The sequence below is a fragment of the Schistocerca cancellata genome, chromosome 4, assembly GCF_023864275.1.
Source record: "Schistocerca cancellata isolate TAMUIC-IGC-003103 chromosome 4, iqSchCanc2.1, whole genome shotgun sequence".
In the NCBI taxonomy this organism is placed as follows: domain Eukaryota; kingdom Metazoa; phylum Arthropoda; class Insecta; order Orthoptera; family Acrididae; genus Schistocerca; species Schistocerca cancellata.
Window position 1 is genome coordinate 858190993 of NC_064629.1, and position 19293 is coordinate 858210285.

Consider the following 19293-nt stretch of genomic DNA (forward strand, 5'->3'; position numbering starts at 1 on the left):
TTTCCATAAACTCTCCTCGTAACAGAAGAGAGCTCCTAGGCTTCCTAACCAGCACCAATGTTGGAGCCCACTGGCTGTAGCAAATGGGGGACAAAACTTCTGTGCAGTCTGTTAATATGATCCTCAATAACCAATGAAAATGGACGACCTTTGCAAAATCTCAAACTTGCTGTTGGCTGTAAGACTATGTTTGCCTGAAAGTCAACTGTCTTCCCCAAACTTGGTTCAAAAATTGGCAAAAGTAACTTCACAGGATACCAATGAGCCACAGAGGTGCATTTCATGACATAATGAAAATTTAATGGTTGAATATGCATCAATTCCAAAAATGTTCTCAACCAACAGATCCACCACTGCAAAAATTGACAGCATTCAAGACACCTGATTATAAGTCACCATCAGTTGAAAATGATGTAAGAGTGGCAACTCACTTCGCTTAGCAAGGCAGTGCACACACTGAAGTACAGAGACTTGTTAATAACTGAGACTGATACAATGGTATCGTAAAGAAAATTCAGTGGAATGGCTTGCACTGTTGCATGTAACAAAGCTTCACACAAAGCCAGCATATGACCAGTGCCTGTAACATTATTAATTTGAGTTGGATGGGGCTGACACCTAGTGCCCACCATGCTATGGCATACTTCTGCAGTGTGGCACTCATACTCATAATGTTGACTTTTCTGTCTGGGATGTAAAGAAAAAACTGTGCAAGTAACTTGGAAATAAAGTTTAATACCATGGAAAATGTCAGGCACTAGCCCAGGTTTGCAGAGAAGGAGGCTACTTGGTAGCCATTGAGTGAAACTTGTTTACCACTTTACAGTCTGTTATGGTAACTTTCTACACTGCATTGCTACAGCTGTAGGCCACATGTGACATTTCAAAGTCAGATGAAAAATTTTGTTGCACAGCTTGCAGTATTTCAGATGCACAGGCAATCTGCGGCACTTCAGCCAGGGAGTGGTCAGACGGTCTTAAGGCTTGTATACTGATCTTATCTCGAGATTAGAAATTGCTATCTCACATATTAATGTTTCCATGTATGACTGACACACACAAACACACACACACACACACACACACACACACACACACACACACACACATGAATTTACATTTTCTACTGTACCTCTACAAATCCACAATTCATGTTGCATAACTTATAGCATCTGATTTGCTGTATTATAAGAGTAATCATTTCTCTGATACCACATGTATTTTGTTGCAAAAATTGTCAGAAAATGAAGAAATTAAGTTAGATGATGTAAATAGTGATGTGTTGAACAAAGAGGCTTACATTTGAACCAAGTACTATAATGGTGGATTTGTAGAGAGAGAAAAGGCCCATTGATGTTCCAGACACTTGATATCAGCATAGCACTAGGCATTTTTAATATACTTTGTAGTTTCCTTGAGGTTCATTGAATAGCTGAAATAACAGGGTGGCTTGCAGTGCCTTTGACTGCTGCAGCGTAAAACTAGTTACATGCTTGAGCAATTCCTGATGCTGGCTTAGCTGTTGCTGCCAAAGCTCAAGAAACTTTTCATCTTTTTGATAGAAATAACATGAGCAATAGTTCCAATAGAAACTTACATAGTCCAAGCACTACTATTTTTTATGCACCCATACAAAAACTACACTCCTGGAAATTGAAATAAGAACACCGTGAATTCATTGTCCCAGGAAGGGGAAACTTTATTGACACATTCCTGGGGTCAGATACATCACATGATCACACTGACAGAACCACAGGCACATAGACACAGGCAACAGAGCATGCACAATGTCGGCACTAGTACAGTGTATATCCACCTTTCGCAGCAATGCAGGCTGCTATTCTCCCATGGAGACGATCGTAGAGATGCTGGATGTAGTCCTGTGGAACGGCTTGCCATGCCATTTCCACCTGGCGCCTCAGTTGGACCAGTGTTCGTGCTGGACGTGCAGACCGCGTGAGACAACGCTTCATCCAGTCCCAAACATGCTCAATGGGGGACAGATCCGGAGATCTTGCTGGCCAGGGTAGTTGACTTACACCTTCTAGAGCACGTTGGGTGGCACGGGATACATGCGGACGTGCATTGTCCTGTTGGAACAGCAAGTTCCCTTGCCGGTCTAGGAATGGTAGAACGATGGGTTCGATGACGGTTTGGATGTACCGTGCACTATTCAGTGTCCCCTCGACGATCACCAGTGGTGTACGGCCAGTGTAGGAGATCGCTCCCCACACCATGATGCCGGGTGTTGGCCCTGTGTGCCTCTGTCGTATGCAGTCCTGATTGTGGCGCTCACCTGCACGGCACCAAACACGCATACGACCATCATTGGCACCAAGGCAGAAGCGACTCTCATCGCTGAAGACGACACGTCTCCATTCGTCCCTCCATTCACGCCTGTCGCGACACCACTGGAGGCGGGCTGCACGATGTTGAGGCGTGAGCGGAAGATGGCCTAACGGTGTGCGGGACCGTAGCCCAGCTTCATGGAGACGGTTGCGAATGGTCCTCGCTGATACCCCAGGAGCAATAGTGTCCCTAATTTGCTGGGAAGTGGCGGTGCGGTCCCCTACGGCACTGCGTAGGATCCTATGGTCTTGGCGTGCATCCGTGCGTCGCTGCCGTCCGGTCCCAGATCGACGGGCACGTGCACCTTCCGCCGACCACTGGCGACAACATCAATGTACTGTGTAGACTTCATGCCCCACGTGTTGAGCAATTCGGCAGTACGTCCACCCGGCCTCCCGCATGCCCACTATACGCCCTCGCTCAAAGTTCGTCAACTGCACATACGGTTCACGTCCACGCTGTCGCGGCATGCTACCAGTGTTAAAGACTGCGATGCAGCTCTGTATGCCACGGCAAACTGGCTGACACTGACGGCGGTGGTGCACAAATGCTGCGCAGCTAGCGCCATTCGACGGCCAACACCGCGGTTCCTGGTGTGTCCGCTGTGCCATGCGTGTGATCATTGCTTGTACAGCCCTCTCGCAGTGTCCAGAGCAAGTATGGTGGGTCTGACACACCGGTGTCAATATGTTCTTTTTTCCATTTCCAGGAGTGTATAATGTTAAGTGCAGTTCCACTCACATCATGTGGTGGTGGAAACCACATTGTCATAAGCCAAAGCAGTATCAAACACAAGGTGAAATCAATCCAGGGAAACCATAGCAGCAGTCATAGTTCACTTGCAGAGTCAAGTCAAGTAACAGTAACTGAGAGCAAGTCTGCCACTGGGTGGCCTTATTTTGCCTGCTACGGAAGTTCACATGATCAGCCTGTGATATCAGCAGCTTTCCTACCACTGGCACCTTTGTCAGATGTGGTCAATCCTATGTGTATTGATGCATCGATATCTTACATCTCTGAGTACAGTTAGGTTTGTCATATATAGATATATATCCGTTGCTGATACAGACAGCATTTTTGCATTTTTAATGTTAAAATGTTGTTAATTATTTTGTAAAACGTGGATCTTGGTTGTTTCATGTCAAAAAATATATCAATATTGTTCACACAAGGATGATTTTCTCTTAATTGCAATGAATATGCATTGGCAGATTTCATACTGATCTAGAAATTTTGTAGGCAATTTGAGTAAATGATTTGGCCTCTGAGGTTGCCTCACATGAATTCAATTAAACATTTATGGGATGTAACTGAGAGATCACTTTCTGCACAAACTCCTGCACCAGCAACACTTTCACAATTATGGATAGCTATAGAGGCAACATGGCTCAGTATTTCCACAGGGAACCTCCAATGCCTTGTTGAATCCATGCCACATCAAGCTGCTGCACTACACCAGGCAAAAAGAGGCCCAACACAATATTAGGAGGTAACCTATGACTTGTGTCACCTCAGTGTATAATGGACTGTACAAGATTTAACTCTTCACTATTCAAATAATGATTGACAGCAATTGTAAGTCTATTAACTCACCCCATAAACTATATCAGCTTTAAAACTATGACATCACATGAAGGTCAGACAATGTCTAGCACAGGTAATATTTGAAACTTTTATTTCCTCTGACATGCCTTACATCACACTCATTTCAATTAGGCAGTAAGAAAAATTTTTGCTTTGACCTATAATCGAGTCAGAAAAAGAAGATCTACATCTACATCTACATCTACATCCACATCCATACTCCACAAGCCACCTGACGGTGTGTGGCGAAGGGTACCCTGAGTACCTCTATCGGTTTTACCTTCTATTCCAGTCTCGTATTGTTCGTGGAAAGAAGGATTGTCGGTATGCTTCTGTGTGGGCTCTAATCTCTCTGATTTTATCCTCATGGTCTCTTCGCGAGATATACGTAGGAGGGAGCAATATACTGCTTGACTCTGGCGAAAGTATATTCTCGAAACTTTAACAAAAGCCCGTACCGAGCTACTGAGCGTCTCTCCTGCAGAGTCTTCCACTGGAGTTTATCTATCATCTCTGTAATGCTTTCATGATTACTAAATGATCCTGTAATGAAGCGCGCTGCTCTCTGTTGGATCTTCTCTATCTCTTCTATCAACCCTACCTGGTACGGATCACACACTGTTGAGCAGTATTCAAGCAGTGGGTGAACAAGCGTACTATAACCTACTTCCTTTGTTTTCAGATTGCATTTCCTTAGGATTCTTCCAATGAATCTCAGTCTGGCATTTGCTTTACCAACGATCAACTTTATATGATCATTCCACTTTAAATCACTCCTAATGCGTACTCCCAGATAATTTATGGAATTAACTGCTTCCAGTTGCTGACCTGCTATTTTGTAGCTAAATGATAAGGGAACTATCTTCCTATGTATTCGCAGCACATTACACTTGTCTACATTGAGATTCAATTGCCATTCCCTGCACCATGCGTCAATTCGCTGCAGATCCTCCTGCATTTCAGTACAATTTTCCATTGTTACAACCTCTCGATACACCACAGCATCATCTGCAAAAAGCCTCAGTGAACTTCCAATGTCATCCACAAGGTCATTTATGTATATTGTGAATAGCTATGGTCCTATGACACTCCCCTGCGGCACACCTGAAATCACTCTTACTTCAGAAGACTTCTCTCCATTGAGAATGACATGCTGCGTTCTGTTATCTAGGAACTCTTCAATCCAATCACACAATTGGTCTGATAGTCCATATGCTCTCACTTTTTTCATTAAACAACTGTGGGGAACTGTATGGAACGCCTTGCGGAAGTCAAGAAACATGGCATCTACCTGTGATCCTGTGTCTATGGCTCTCTGAGTCTCGTGGACGAATAGCGCAAGCTGGTTTTCACACGACCGTCTTTTTTGAAACCCATGCTGATTCCTAAAGAGTAGATTTGTAGTCTCCAGAAAAGTCATTATACTCGAACATAACACGTGTTCCAAAATTCTACAGCTGATCGACGTTAGATATATATGTCTATAGTTCTGCACATCTGTTCGACGTCCCTTCTTGAAAACAGGGATGACCTGTGCCCTTTTCCAATCCTTTGGAATGCTACACTCTTCTAGAGACCTACGGTACACCGCTGCAACAAGAGGGGCAAGTTCCTTCACGTACTCTGTGTAAAATCGAACTGGTATCCCATCAGGTCCAGTGGCCTTTCCTCTTTTGAGCGATTTTAATTGTTTCTCTATCCCTCTGTCATCTATTTCCATTTTGTCATCTGTGCGAAAATCTATAGAAGGACCTACAGTGTAGTCTTCCTCTGTGAAAACAGTTTTGGAATAAGAGATTTAGTATTTCGTCCTTTAGTCTTTCAGTACCATTTTGGTCACAGAGTGTCTGGACATTTTGTTTTGATCCACCTACCGCTTTGACATAAGACCAAAATTTCTTAGGATTTTCTGCCAAGTCAGTACATAGAACTTAACTTTCGAATTCATTGAATGCCTCTTGCATAGCCCTCCTCACACTACATTTCGCTTCGCGTAATTTTTGTTTGTCTGCAAGGCTTTGGCTATGTTTATGTTTGCTGTGAAGTTCCCTTTGCTTCCGCAGCAGTTTCCTAACTCAGTTGTTGTACCACGGTGGCTCTTTTCCATCTCTTACGATCTTGCTTGGCAGATACTCATCTAACGCATATTGTACAATGGTTTTGAACTTTGTCCACTGATCCTCAACACTATCTGTACTTGAGACAAAACTTTTGTGTTGAGCCATCAGGTACTCTTAATCTGCTTTTTGTCACTTTTGCTAAAGAGAAAAATCTTCCTACCTTTTTTAATATTTCTATTTACGGCTGAAATCATCGATGCAGTAACCGCTTTATGATCGCTGATTCCCTGTTCTGCGTTAACTGTTTCAAATAGTTCGGGTCTGTTTGTCACCAGAAGGTCTAATATGTTATCGCCTCAAGTCGATTCTCTGTTTAACTGCTCAAGGTAGTTTTCAGATAAAGCACTTTAAAAAATTTCACTGGATTCTTTGTCCCTGCCACCCGTTATGAACGTTTGAGTCTCCCAGTCTATGTCCGGCAAATTAAAATCTCCACCCAGAACTATAACATGGTGGGGAAATCTCCTCGAAATATTATCCAAATTATCCTTCAGGTGCTCAGCCACAACAGCTGCTGAGCCAGGGGGCCTATAGAGACATCCAATTACCATGTCTTAGCCTGTTTTAACTGTGACCTTCACCCGAATTATTTCCTATTTCGGATCTCTGTCAATTTCCTTTGATACTATTGCACTTCTTATCGCTATAAACACGCCTCCCCCTTCACTGTCCAGCCTGTCTCTGTGGTATACATTCCAAACTGAGTTCAGGATTTCATTACTGTTTATGTCTGGTTTCAGCCAACTCTCTGTCCCTAGTACTATATGGGTGTTGTGACCGTTTATTAATGTTAGCAGTTCTGGAACCTTTCTATAGACGCTCCTGCAGTTTACTATTAGCACATTAATATTGTTATTGCCTGTTGCATTTTGCCTACTCCTACCTTGCCGCATCTCAGGAGGCGTCTTGTTGGGCCTAGGGAGGGAATTCTCTAACCTAAAAAACCCACATGTGCACTCCACACGTACTCCGCTACCCTTGTAGCCGCTTCTGGCATGTAGTGCATGCCTGACCTGTTCAGGGGGACCCTACATTTCTCCACCCGATAGCGGAGGTCGAGAAACTTGCACCCCAGATCTCCGCAGAATCGTCTGAGCCTCTGGTTTAAGCCTTCCACTCAGCTCCAAACCAGAGGACCGCGATCGGTTCTGGGAACGATACTACAAATAGTTAGCTCTGATTCCACCCCCTGAGCAAGGCTTTCCGCCTTCACCAATTCTGCCAACTGCCTGTACGAACTGAGGATGACCTCTGAACCCAGACGGCAGGAGTCATTGGTGCCGACATGAGCAACAATTTGCAGTCGAGTGCACCCAGTGCTCTCTATCGCTGCTGGCAGGGCCTCCTCCACATCTCGGATGAGACCCCCCAGCAATCAGACTGAGTGAACACTGGCCTTCTTCCCCGACCTTTCCGCTATTTCCCTAAGGGGCTCCATCACTCGCCTAATGTTGGAGCTCCCAATAACTAATAAACCCCTCCCCCTGTGTGCCTGCTCAGACATTGCTGAAGGAGCGGCCACATGTCCACTCACAGGCAGAGCAGGCGATGCCACACGGCCAGCCTCCACATTGACCCTCCGCCTCATGAGCCGTGAACGCCGCTGTACCCATCACTCCCCTTAGGGAGAGGGTGGCCCAACCGCACCCAGTACCCGCGAAGATGTCTCGACAGCAGGGACAGTGGGTGAAGCATGTAACACCTGGGGTGTACCATGTGATGCACCAGACTCCCCACTGCTGCTACACTCTGAGGCAGCAGCCTGAAGACGGCTGACCGCGGCCATCAACACGTTCAACTGTTTGCGAACAGTGGCCAGCTCCTCCTGCATCTGTACACAGCATTCACACATCCTATCCATCCTAAGAAATCAATTTACTGTAGAGAGTTTATCAACTTTTAATTAGACTGCTAATTCACTAAAGGTGGCTGATTGTTAACTAAACTGTGGTTGCTAGCCACTTCTTGTAGAAAACAATGAAAATAGTACTACCTGTCTCTGGACTGTATTGAAAACAAAGACTAGCACTACTGGCACTATGGTTGACTAAAGTGACTCTCTCTGACTGTATTCAAAACAAACACGAAATCTATTGAACACTATTACTAGCGCTCAACAATTAAAGCTTCCTAAAAGCAAAAACACACGGAAGAAGAAGTGACAAGTAAGAAAAATACAGTTAATACTTAAATTAAGGTAGCTCGCTGCACAGCAGAGGTGAAACAGACGGCAGTTACGACGACACTGACACTACTGGCACTATGGCTGACTAAAGGGGCTCTCTCTGACTGTATTCAAAACAAACACGAAATCTATGGAACACTATTACTGGCGCTCAACAATTAAAGCTTCCTGAAAGCAAAAACACACGGAAGAAGAAGTGACAAGTAAGAAAAATACAGTTAATACTTAAATTAAGGTAGCTCGCTGCACAGCAGAGGTGAAACAGACGGCAGTTACGACGACACTGACACTACTGGCACTATGGCTGACTAAAGGGGCTCTCTCTGACTGTATTCAAAACAAACACGAAATCTATGGAACACTATTACTAGCGCTCAACAATTAAAGCTTCCTAAAAGCAAAAACACACGGAAGAAGAAGTGACAAGTAAGAAAAATACAGTTAATACTTAAATTAAGGTAGCTCGCTGCACAGCAGACGTGAAGCAGATGGCAGATCCCAGACAGCTCACAGCACTGTTGCCAGCTTTCAACTTTAAAGTGAAAATGACTGCAGGCAGAAACAATAGTCATCTGTAGAGCTGAGAAAATCTGAGGCATTGCCAGAGAGACATATCAAAATTGCATTGAGTGATTGGCTGAGGTATATATGTAAGCAGCTGTGCCATCCCTGCAGCAACTGTTTGGGACGAACTTCTGCTAACTATATTACAGCAATATCCCTGCAAACAAAATAGCAGTTAATACTTTACAAATATTGTTATTAATCTAGTGAAAATTACTGAAACTAAGAAATTACATTATTTATTGAAAATAAAAGTGAGAAATGGAAGAGGAGTATCAAATTACATGCTTTTGTAACACAGGTATAGAAAATATATGAAAAAGGAATGTGTGTAGAGACAAAATAAGGAAACTACCACAACTGATTCGGGAGGACGACGGTTCAATCTCACGTCTGGCCATCCTGATTTAGGTTTTCCGTGATTTCCCTAAATCGCTCCAGGCAAATGCTGGGATGGTTCCTTTAAAAGGACATGGCCGACTTCCTTCCCCATCCTTCTTTAATCCGATAAGACCGATGACCTCGCTGTCTGGTCTCCTTCCCCAAACAACCCAACCCCAACCACAGCTGAAAGTGAAAAAGAAAAAAATAGGAAGTGGCATGGTGAGTATGTCAGATTATAACACCTTGTTGATGTCAGGGTCATTATAAACTGAGCAGAAGCCATTCATATTGTGTGCACAGACCACGAGGAAGAGGGAGTAACTATGTTTCTGTGATCTAAAAACAATATTTTCTTCAATTTCTGTATTTATATATTTTTTTTAGAATTAAACTGTTGTCTGTACTTAAGCTTCTTACAAAAAAACCTTTACAGGAAGGTAAAGGATGTGAACTCAAAGAGCTGCATGTTGGATATAAGTTCTTCACAACGCTCTTCTTCACTGCAGTCATTATGCGCTCGACACTCAACTTTACCCGTAGTAGCTGTTCCTCATAGCTCAAATAGCCCATGGGTGCCAGATAATGCTCTGAACTACATCCTACATAGAGAGATGGAGGACAGCATCAGCAAAAATTCATCATCTGGTAGGTACACACAGAGAATTAAATAAAAACAACTTCTATGTTTCCTAGATCATTACTGAAAGAAGATAACATGTTGCCTTTTACCTAAAGTGGCAATTAGTAAATAAATTCTATTAAAACAGTGTATGCATCAGTCTTTGAAAATCATTAATTTCTTTGCAGAGACCAGTTTGTAGGGACTGTACTGCCATAGCCTGCAAAAGGCTTTATGCCATGGTGACTTTTTTCAGGAATGCAGAGTTTTGTGGGGAAGTTCACACATAGTAGAAATATCTAAGTGCACAAACTGCAGATGGTCTTCCATAGTGAGAACAATACAGAGAAGGTCACCCATGCTGAGAGCAAAGAGAAAAGAAAATGAATAGACATTAGGAAGAGAGGAAAGAGAGTAAATTAAGAGAAAAGAGAATAGAAAGGAAAGTTAAATACAATTTGATAGCAAAAGTAAAAACACATCAAAAATCCATTCCCCCTTTTTTAAAATCAGAAGCACTGATTCTGGGACCATATTTCTAACCATAGAGAATTGTTTAGAAAGTGTGACTTGCACATTAACAAGGCAGATGAAAAAGCATTAGGTGCTCCATTAAGTGCTACAATAGAGAAAGAGCATTTCAGTAGCAATTTACAGTCAAGACCACTGAAGTTACTTGAATAACTGGAATACATTAGCATTCAGGTCTATAATGTCCCTGGGGTGGAGGTAGTAGGGATAGTCTCTTACCACACCAAATGACAACAAGTAATACTAATCATATTTCAGTTCATTTAGACTTAGAGGTTCCACAAGTGGTAAAAGATGCTAAAGTGTTATGCTCCTCAGAGCATGTGTGCTAGCATTGACATTCTTCCTTCTGATAGCAATATACTTGCACCTTATTACTGTGAAAATAATATGGGTGGAGGAAGAGAAGAAGATGTATTAAAAATAAATATCCATTCAAAACTCAATGATGAGAGGTGCTGCCTGGAGCACCATTTACAGGTATATGGCTTTGCACACTTTTTTATTATAGCCATATACAGAACACAGAGCTCTTATGGTAATCTCAGCTGCTTCATCAGACAACTATATGTTTTGCTGTGATGTCTAACGAGGAAGGAAAGGGATAGAGTACTTTTAGGTGACTTTAATGTAGATTTCTTAAATAATTCTCACTACAGATCAGACACTAAACATAACTTGTGCTCCTTCAGTGTACTGTATTTAATTTTCCAACTAGTCACTGCCACTTGTAGCAGACTAATCAAAAACATTTTTGTATATAAAAATAAAATTAATTGCATATTTGCCATACAAGTGATATGCACCCTTTCTGACCATAACAGTCAAATGCTGACCACCGCTACTCACAGAGTCTCCCAGAACACAGGTGTATGTTGCTGCAGAATAGATACGCCCATAAATAATTAACCTATTCAAACAATGGAAACTCCAGGCAGGAGTGAAGCACCCATAAGCTAAAGAGGAAATGAAATGAAATTTCACTGGTTGAGAGGGCATGTGACGTTATTTAAGTGATTACAAAATTAAGTCAAATTTATAAAAAAAACTACATGGTATGAGCTCACCTATCAGTATGTTGTTGCAACCCCTTTGACCTGGATGCATGCAGTGATTCATATGGGAAGGGTGTCATAAAGGCCTCTCCTGAGGCTGTCTGGCCCAATACTGTTGTAACTGGTTCTTGATATTGTGGATACTGGCAGTGAGACAGAGTGTGATGCCATTCATTATCAGTCCATGCTTCCCGATCATGACAACGCTACAAACAGCCATTTGTGTTTCAGTGTTAATGGCAGTCCGTGGCTGCTGCTAGTCTGTGAACAATGGTGCATGATGATAAAGAATGTTACAGGGAGCTCATTACTTGTTCTTGGATGGCAGGCGCAGATGTGAATGGGTTATGATGTGTTTTGTGCACAAACCTCCCTTGTGGTGGTCAGAGGTTGTCGACTGGAACTTTAATGACAAGTAAGCTTACCTTCATGTTTGCACACAGTCCAACTTGGCCCGCTGTCATATCTGAATGCCCTACAAATCTGGGTATTGAATAGTTTGACCAGCTGGCCGAGTGGAGACCCACAGTGAAGCCCCATTCAAACCCTGACAGGTGCTGATAATGCTGCCTCATATGAGTACATAATATCTCTGTGTCCATCACAATAATCACTCAACATCTGATGCTGTTTGTGCCCCTTATATATGATATTAGGCCTGGTAATAACACTAAGCATGAACAATGATAAAGCACTCTGTTCTACTTGTCATAGACCATTGCAACTCTAATCATTTACATGCCCAGCGATTGTGTGTATTTGTACAAAGTTATGTTTGCATACAACCATGTCCTCTGGGCGATTCAGTGGACAGGCATTGTTGTCCTAAGTGTAGGCTCATAGGCAGCTGGCAGCTAGTCTGGGGCCCAAAGCTGAAAGGGCCGTCAAGGGGCTGAGTGGCAACCAAAGTACCTGTCACAAAGGAATACATGCACAGTGCCACATGGACATGTGACTGCACACAAACAAGTAGGTACCAACAACTGAAATGCTATTTACTGTGACTTGTATGCTACATATCAGTGTGACTTGTGCACCCAAATGCTGTGACAGCTGCAGGAGGCTTGACAAACAATTTGTAGGGGGCCACACCTGGCCCACAAAGCATATCCATGCTTACATATCTATATGAGTGGTGTATGTTCTTTTGAACATGTCTGAAAGAACAGATACTATTTCTGTGTTTGACCCCACAGCTGGAAATAGAATATTTTCAGAAATGAGAAATTCTGGTCTCTGCCATATTCAGGCAATGGAAAAATTCGTCGGTGACAAATGAAAATTTTTACCGAGGCTGGGATTCGAACCTGGGACTCCTCCTTGCTAGGCAGATGAATTAAGCATCTACACCATTTTGGCACAACGGTTAGACACAACTGCACAGATTATCGAAGCTTGCCTCCCCGGTCAATCCAGATTCTCATTTGCCACATTCTGCCAAAATGGTATCCCCTAGCCCTTTTTCCGCTGTTTGCTTCACATATCATATGAAGACCCACATGAGATTGGGCGAAGAGTGCTCAGCACTGAATGATCATATTAGCCTTCATGGCACATATGTATCTATATGAATGGTGCCTGTTCTTTTGGACATGTCCAAAAGAACAGACGCCATTCATTTAGATAAATATGCACCACGAAGGCTAATATGATTATTCAGCACAGAGCATTCTTCACCTGACCTCGTGTGAGTCTTCACATGATGCGATGAGCAAACAGAGGAAAAAGGGCTAGGGGATACCATTTTGGTAGAATGTGGCAAATGAGAATCTGGATTTACCGGGGAGGCAAGCTTCGATAATCTGTGCAGTTGTGTCTAACCGTTGTGCCAAAATGGTGTAGATGCTTAATGCATCTGCCTAGTAAGGAGGAGTCCCAGGTTTGAATCCCAGCCTAGGTACAAAATTTCATTTGTCACAAATGAATCCTTTCATTGTCTGAATGCATCATAGATTGGAATTTCTTGCCCGAATGCAGCAGAGATTAGAATGTCTCTTTTCTGAACGTATCTGCACATGTTGTGTCTAAACACGCAGGGGCCCTGCCCTTAATATGCTGCTTGCATATACTACAGTTCCTTCCCATTTCCACTTTACAATAACAGTCAATTTGGACAGATTTCAGAGGGTTGAGATGTTCCTAATGGATCTGTTACTCAGGTGACATTGAATGACTAGCCCACATTCAAAGTCACTGAGCTGTCCTGACCAACCTGTTCTTCTGTTACTGCTTCTCTACTGACAACAGAATAATTCCCACCTGCTTTGGTACTGGCGGATTCCTCTTTCACGGAATTGAATTGAATTGAAATGAATGATATTTTATTGTCGTTTAGCTGTTACAGCAATTGACAAAGTCAAGTTACATAAATACAAGTTGTACAGCATATATACATGGGTTGAAGATCAATATGTCACTATTGGTTTTCCATATAATACAAAAATCAAATAATATGAAAAGCATTGCGTCATAAATTACTCAGTTAAACAAATTATGCTGAACTCTCCAAACCGGTACCACTATGATATTTTACAGTCATATAATTTCTGAAGTGAGTAGCAAGGATTTGCAGCTAACCAACTGAATAATTTGTCTTTAAATAAATCAAATGGAGCTTCTACCCATTCTAGTGGCAGTTTATTAAACATCTTCAAACCCACCACTTCGTAGCTGTTCAGTGACTTGGATAATCTGTAGTAAGGTATGTCAAGATGGCTACTATTTCTGGTTCCATGAGAGTGGACATCTCTTCTACACTGGTATTCTGATAAGTTGCTCTTTATGTGTAGTAGGGCAGTGTAAATATACATGTTTATAACAGTTATTATTTTTAAGTTGATAAACAGTGGTTTGCAGTGGGCCAGTTTATCACTGTTTGTTATAATTCGAATTACTTTCTTCTGAAGTACCAAAATGTCCTGAAGGTGTGAGCTATTGCCCCATAGTAAAAGCCCATAAGATATAATGCTTTGAAAAAAAGCAAAATAGGCCGATCTTACATAGGCCATAGGTACATGGTTTTTTAAATTCCTTAAAAAATACACCACTCTAGACAGCCTTGCACTAATGTATTTAATATGTGGCTCCCATGTCAATTTGCTATCTATAACAATTCCTAAGAACTTAACACTATCCATGAAGTCTGCTACTGTCAGATCTCTTAAACTAAATACAATCTTTTGAGTTTTACTCTCATTAAGCAGGAACCCATTAACTCGAAACCAGACTGATGCTTGTGATATTGTGTCATTTGCCACAGTTTGGAACATATCCATGTCTGAGCTGACACTGAAAAAAGTGGTATCATCTGCATAGAGAATGGAGTGAGAGTTTATGTAAGATGGTAGATCGTTTGTCATTAGGATAAATAGCAGAGGTCCTAATACTGAGCCTTGTGGCACACCACACTTAACTTCAGCTAGCTGTGATCTCTGTTTACCTATACAAACAATTTGTTTAAGGTTGCTGAGGAAAGATTCGAAAATGTTGTCCACTTCACTGTTTGTGATTACATAATAAACTAGTTTGTTGAGGAGTGAAATATGCTCCACACAATCAAGGGCTTTGCTAAGATCACAAAAGGTAGCCTGAGCAAAATTTTTTCCTTCATAAGCATTAAGCACTTTTTTAATCAGGGAGTCAATGGCATGGACTGTGTATTTGCTCTTCCTAAAGCCAAATTGTACAGCAGTAATAATGTTATTACGTGCCAGATAATCACACAACTGGGCGTTGATGATGGATTCCAAAACTTTAGATAAAATAGGTGTCCGAGATATTGGGCAATAGCTAGATGGGCATGGCATCTGCAGAGTTCAGTTCCACATTACATGGGGGGTGTTCAGATAGTTTTTATGATATTGTATTGTAAGTTCGTATTGGGGAATTACAGAGAAGGAAATTGTCTAATCATTTTGAAAGAAATCATCCTGAAATTTGTCTTAACTGATTTAGGGAAACCTCAGAAAAGCAAAATTGAATTGCTGGATGCAGATTTGAATGGTCATCCTTCCAAATGCAAGTCCAATTTTGCAATCAGTGCACCACCTTGCTCAGTTACGTTATGTAAACTATACAACCAAGTGAAATAATTTATTAAACAAAAATTAAATGAACCACCTGTACTTAAGTTCAGTACAGAATTCTGTTCCTGTTATTTGATTTATTTTTCTTTTGCTAGCATTCTGAAAATTTTATTTTATTTTATGAGCTATATTATGTTTACTCCTCTATATCATAAAGTTTTGAGATTGCTTCATATTCCCGCAGATGATGCAGCCATCCAGTCCAGTACCAACAAGCCTCTGTCTGCAACTGAAGAGCAACTGGAAATTCTAAGATTAAAGTACTTTGTCTATTAGATTTGTTATTGCAAAATGTGTCTGGGCTGACAAATCAATCACTTCTAGATGACTGTGTTATTAAAGTTTGCAGTTTATGAAAAGCTTCCAAAAAATTGTTTTAGTAAGACATTGTGTAAACACTGTTTTCACTGTGATGAAAATAATCCAAATTTTAATTGAATGTTATCAGTACTTTGTATTCAGATCTGATCATAAAACCTACAATGAACAGATTAGAAATACATTACTGGCACTTCTTTGCAATCCATATTTATTGTTCTATATCAAATTTTGTCAATTGTTACCTGCTTAAGAAAATAAAACATTAAAATAAGTTAATATATGGAACATTTATTTATTCAGTCGAGTCAGTCAAGTTATTCAGTCAAGTAATTCTGATTCACTTTGTTTCCTTCCCTCTGGTTTGTTTTCCTGATCCTGTGTTTATTATCATCTTCCCTTTCCCTTTACATATTCCTTTACCTTCCCAGATTTTTTCTTTTGTCTACTATTCTGAAAGGATGCACACTCAAGTCTAGTATGGAAAATGCCATTACTTGTTAAAATCACACCACCAGGAAACAAGTACACAAATAATATTAAACATGGCATATTCATAACAGGACTGCGTTGTAATCAATTACAAATGCAGAGTTATCACACATGTGTGAGTTGAGCAGTCCCTTCTGAATACCTGCATTAGGCATATAAATAAAGTACTTTAGATGAGCATTGTATGTTGTGTATAATTATCCTCAAGTTGTAAATATGGCATATTTCATAAATATTAAAGAACACTTTATGACCACGTTATGTTTTTTGAACAGAAACAGGTAGTCAGCCTTGAAGAGATCAGGTTGCTACATTGTTAGATTTCATTTGTTATGAGATGCGAGGGTACCAATGTGACACACACACCTGGAGGATTTAGGATAAGGAGAAATATGTTGGTAGCAAATGTGAAGGTGAAACATGCAATGTGATGGTATGACAGAGACCTTATCTGCATAGAAGTCTTCGACCCTGCGTTTTACTCTTCAGTGTTTGCACATCATATGGGATATTATCGTACCACAGTGACACACCTACAGAGGTTGTGGAACAGCATGATATTGTACAGTATGCAGCACCATTGGGTGTTATGAACACTGCTCTGAACCATGGGAACTATTAATTGTGGCCCCTACATAATGGAAGTTAAAAAGCAAAAAGTTATATCTGTGATCCAGTATATTCCTGAACTGTTTCCTGACAGAATAATACTAGCAATTTATTGCAAGACTTCTCTGTACAACAGGAAAAGTTTGTCTTGATAGACTCAATTCATGTGACATTTCAGCATTTAGAGCCTACAGACCCTCTCTTGCACCTAAAAATTCAATTTCATAGATTACTTTTACAGTCAACATTATAGTGTACACAGCAAATGAGTTACACATAATAATAACTACTACTACTACTACTACTACTACTACTACTGTTTATTGATACAAAAGACAACAACAAATATTGCAAATGAGATTAATATGCTAGATTTCATATTTTATCACAATCATAAACTTTCCAAATGCCTAGACTGCATGTTTTGTCAGCTGATAATGCGTACAGAAGTGGCTTCTTTTTCTAGTTGGGAAGTTGGATATTTTATCAATGCAAATTATTTTCAACTTCCCTGTGAGATGTTTTACCACAGTTCCCAGTGTGCTAGGAACCACAAAGACCATTTTTGCTAATATATGACAGAGCTATTGATTTTTCAAATAGTCTTTTTTGTGTTCAGGTCTCCTTTTGTCTGCATCATAGCTGTACAGAAAATTTAGGTTATATACCATCTTTTGTGGCTGCAATAAAAGCTGTCTAAATAGGATATTTTATTACAGTCATAAAAGAAGATATATAAAACACATATTACAATTTTCAAGTCTTCACATCTTTTTAGTTTTACAGCTTTTTAGTGTCACTGCTGCTGTTGCTTAGAGTAAAAATACCAACATTCCACACTTATTTTTCCTCCATGATTGTGTTCCAGTGTTTGATCTGTCAAAATTTCCATAATAGTTTGGCTTATTCACTTAAGGATGGTGACAAATCCTCTTGAAGCGTAGCTATCTTACATCACTCTACTCTGATTATTGAATTACTAAAAATAAAATGGAAAGAGATATGTGATCAAAAGGCAGTTCAGTGAAGAAAACAAACACTTGTTCTGTTGTACGAGGGTTGCCCAGAAAGTGATGCACCGCATTTTCTTTCTCAGCTGAAAACAATGCTATGAATGCAAAATATTACATATGTATTAGCTGAAGTCTCCTGAGTGAGCATGCCAAGTTTCCGTTGCTTCCAACAAATAGCATAGTTTCAAAATGGCGGCTGTAGGTTGTGTATGTTACAAGTAATGTGCCATCATTGAATTTCTCACTGCAGAGAAATAAACTGTGGGGAATATTCTCAAAAACTTGTGCAAAGTCTATGGAGCGTCTGTTGTCAACAGAAGTACAGTTAGTTGATGGGCACGGAGGATGAGGTCATCAGAAGGCAGTTTGGGGGAGCTCCATCCATGGATGTCACACCTGACATGTTGCAGCAAGCTGATGTTGCCATTCATGAGGACAGATGCATTACAACTCAGCAGTCAGTGCTGCATCTGTCAATGAGCAAAGGAAATGTGGCTGCAGTTATCCGCACTCGTGGATATTCAAATGTGTGTGCAAGATGGGTCCGACAGTGCCTAATAGTGGATCACAAATTGCATAGAAAAAACATTTGTCTTGATTTGTTGCAACATTTTGAAGCTGAGGGAGAGGCCTCCTTGTCCTGGATTCATCATTTTGAGCCCAAAACAGAATGACAGTCAATGGAATGGCACCATTCCCACTCCCCACAGAAGAAAAAATTCAAAGCAACTGCTTCTGCTGGTAAGGTCATGATCATCATGTTCTGGGACTGTGAAGGTGTGATTCTCATTGATGTGATGCCAAGAGGAGGTACCATTAATTCAGAAGCATATGTAAAAACATTAACAAAACTCAAGACGTGCTTCTGGCAACTTCGGTGTCACAGTAACCCAGCATACGTTTTGCTGCAACATGATAACGCACGGCCCCACACAAGTCTGAAGACTGCTGGACACATCGCAAAACAGCATTGGACAGTGTTACCCCATCCACCTTACAGCCTTGACCTAGCCCCCATGGACTTCCAGTTGTTTGGGCCATTAAAGGATGCCATTCGTGGAAGACATTTTGAGGCTGATGAGGAGGTGATTCACACAGGAAGCACTGGCTCTGCAGCCACGACAAGGATTGGTACCGACTGGGCATACACACCCTTGTTTCACACTGGAGGAACGCCATAGAACGGAATGGAGATTATGTGGAAAAATTGGGTTCACAGATAAAACACCATACGTTCATGTGTGTAATTCTCATTATGTTCAATAAAGAATTGTTGAAGAAAAAAATGTGGTGCATTACTTTCTGGGCAGCCCTTGTCCACTAAATGACATAGATTGGTCATTACAACATGAAAGTCCATGTTCAAAAATTTTTGATAACTTTTT

At 41.1% G+C, this 19293-nt stretch overlaps 1 protein-coding gene across 1 annotated transcript in view; it reads left to right on the top strand.

Annotated features, from left to right (window-relative positions):
- The window catches only part of LOC126184984 (uncharacterized), a 230277-nt gene extending 214233 nt beyond the window's left edge, over positions 1 to 16044 (top strand). Inside the window, exons 10-11 of the mRNA XM_049927688.1 lie at positions 9620 to 9831; positions 15661 to 16044. Coding sequence (XP_049783645.1) covers positions 9620 to 9831; positions 15661 to 15752 — 304 coding nt within the window. The 3' untranslated portion in view covers positions 15753 to 16044. The remainder of the gene's footprint in view (positions 1 to 9619; positions 9832 to 15660) is intronic.
- The last annotated feature ends 3249 nt before the right edge of the window (positions 16045 to 19293 follow it).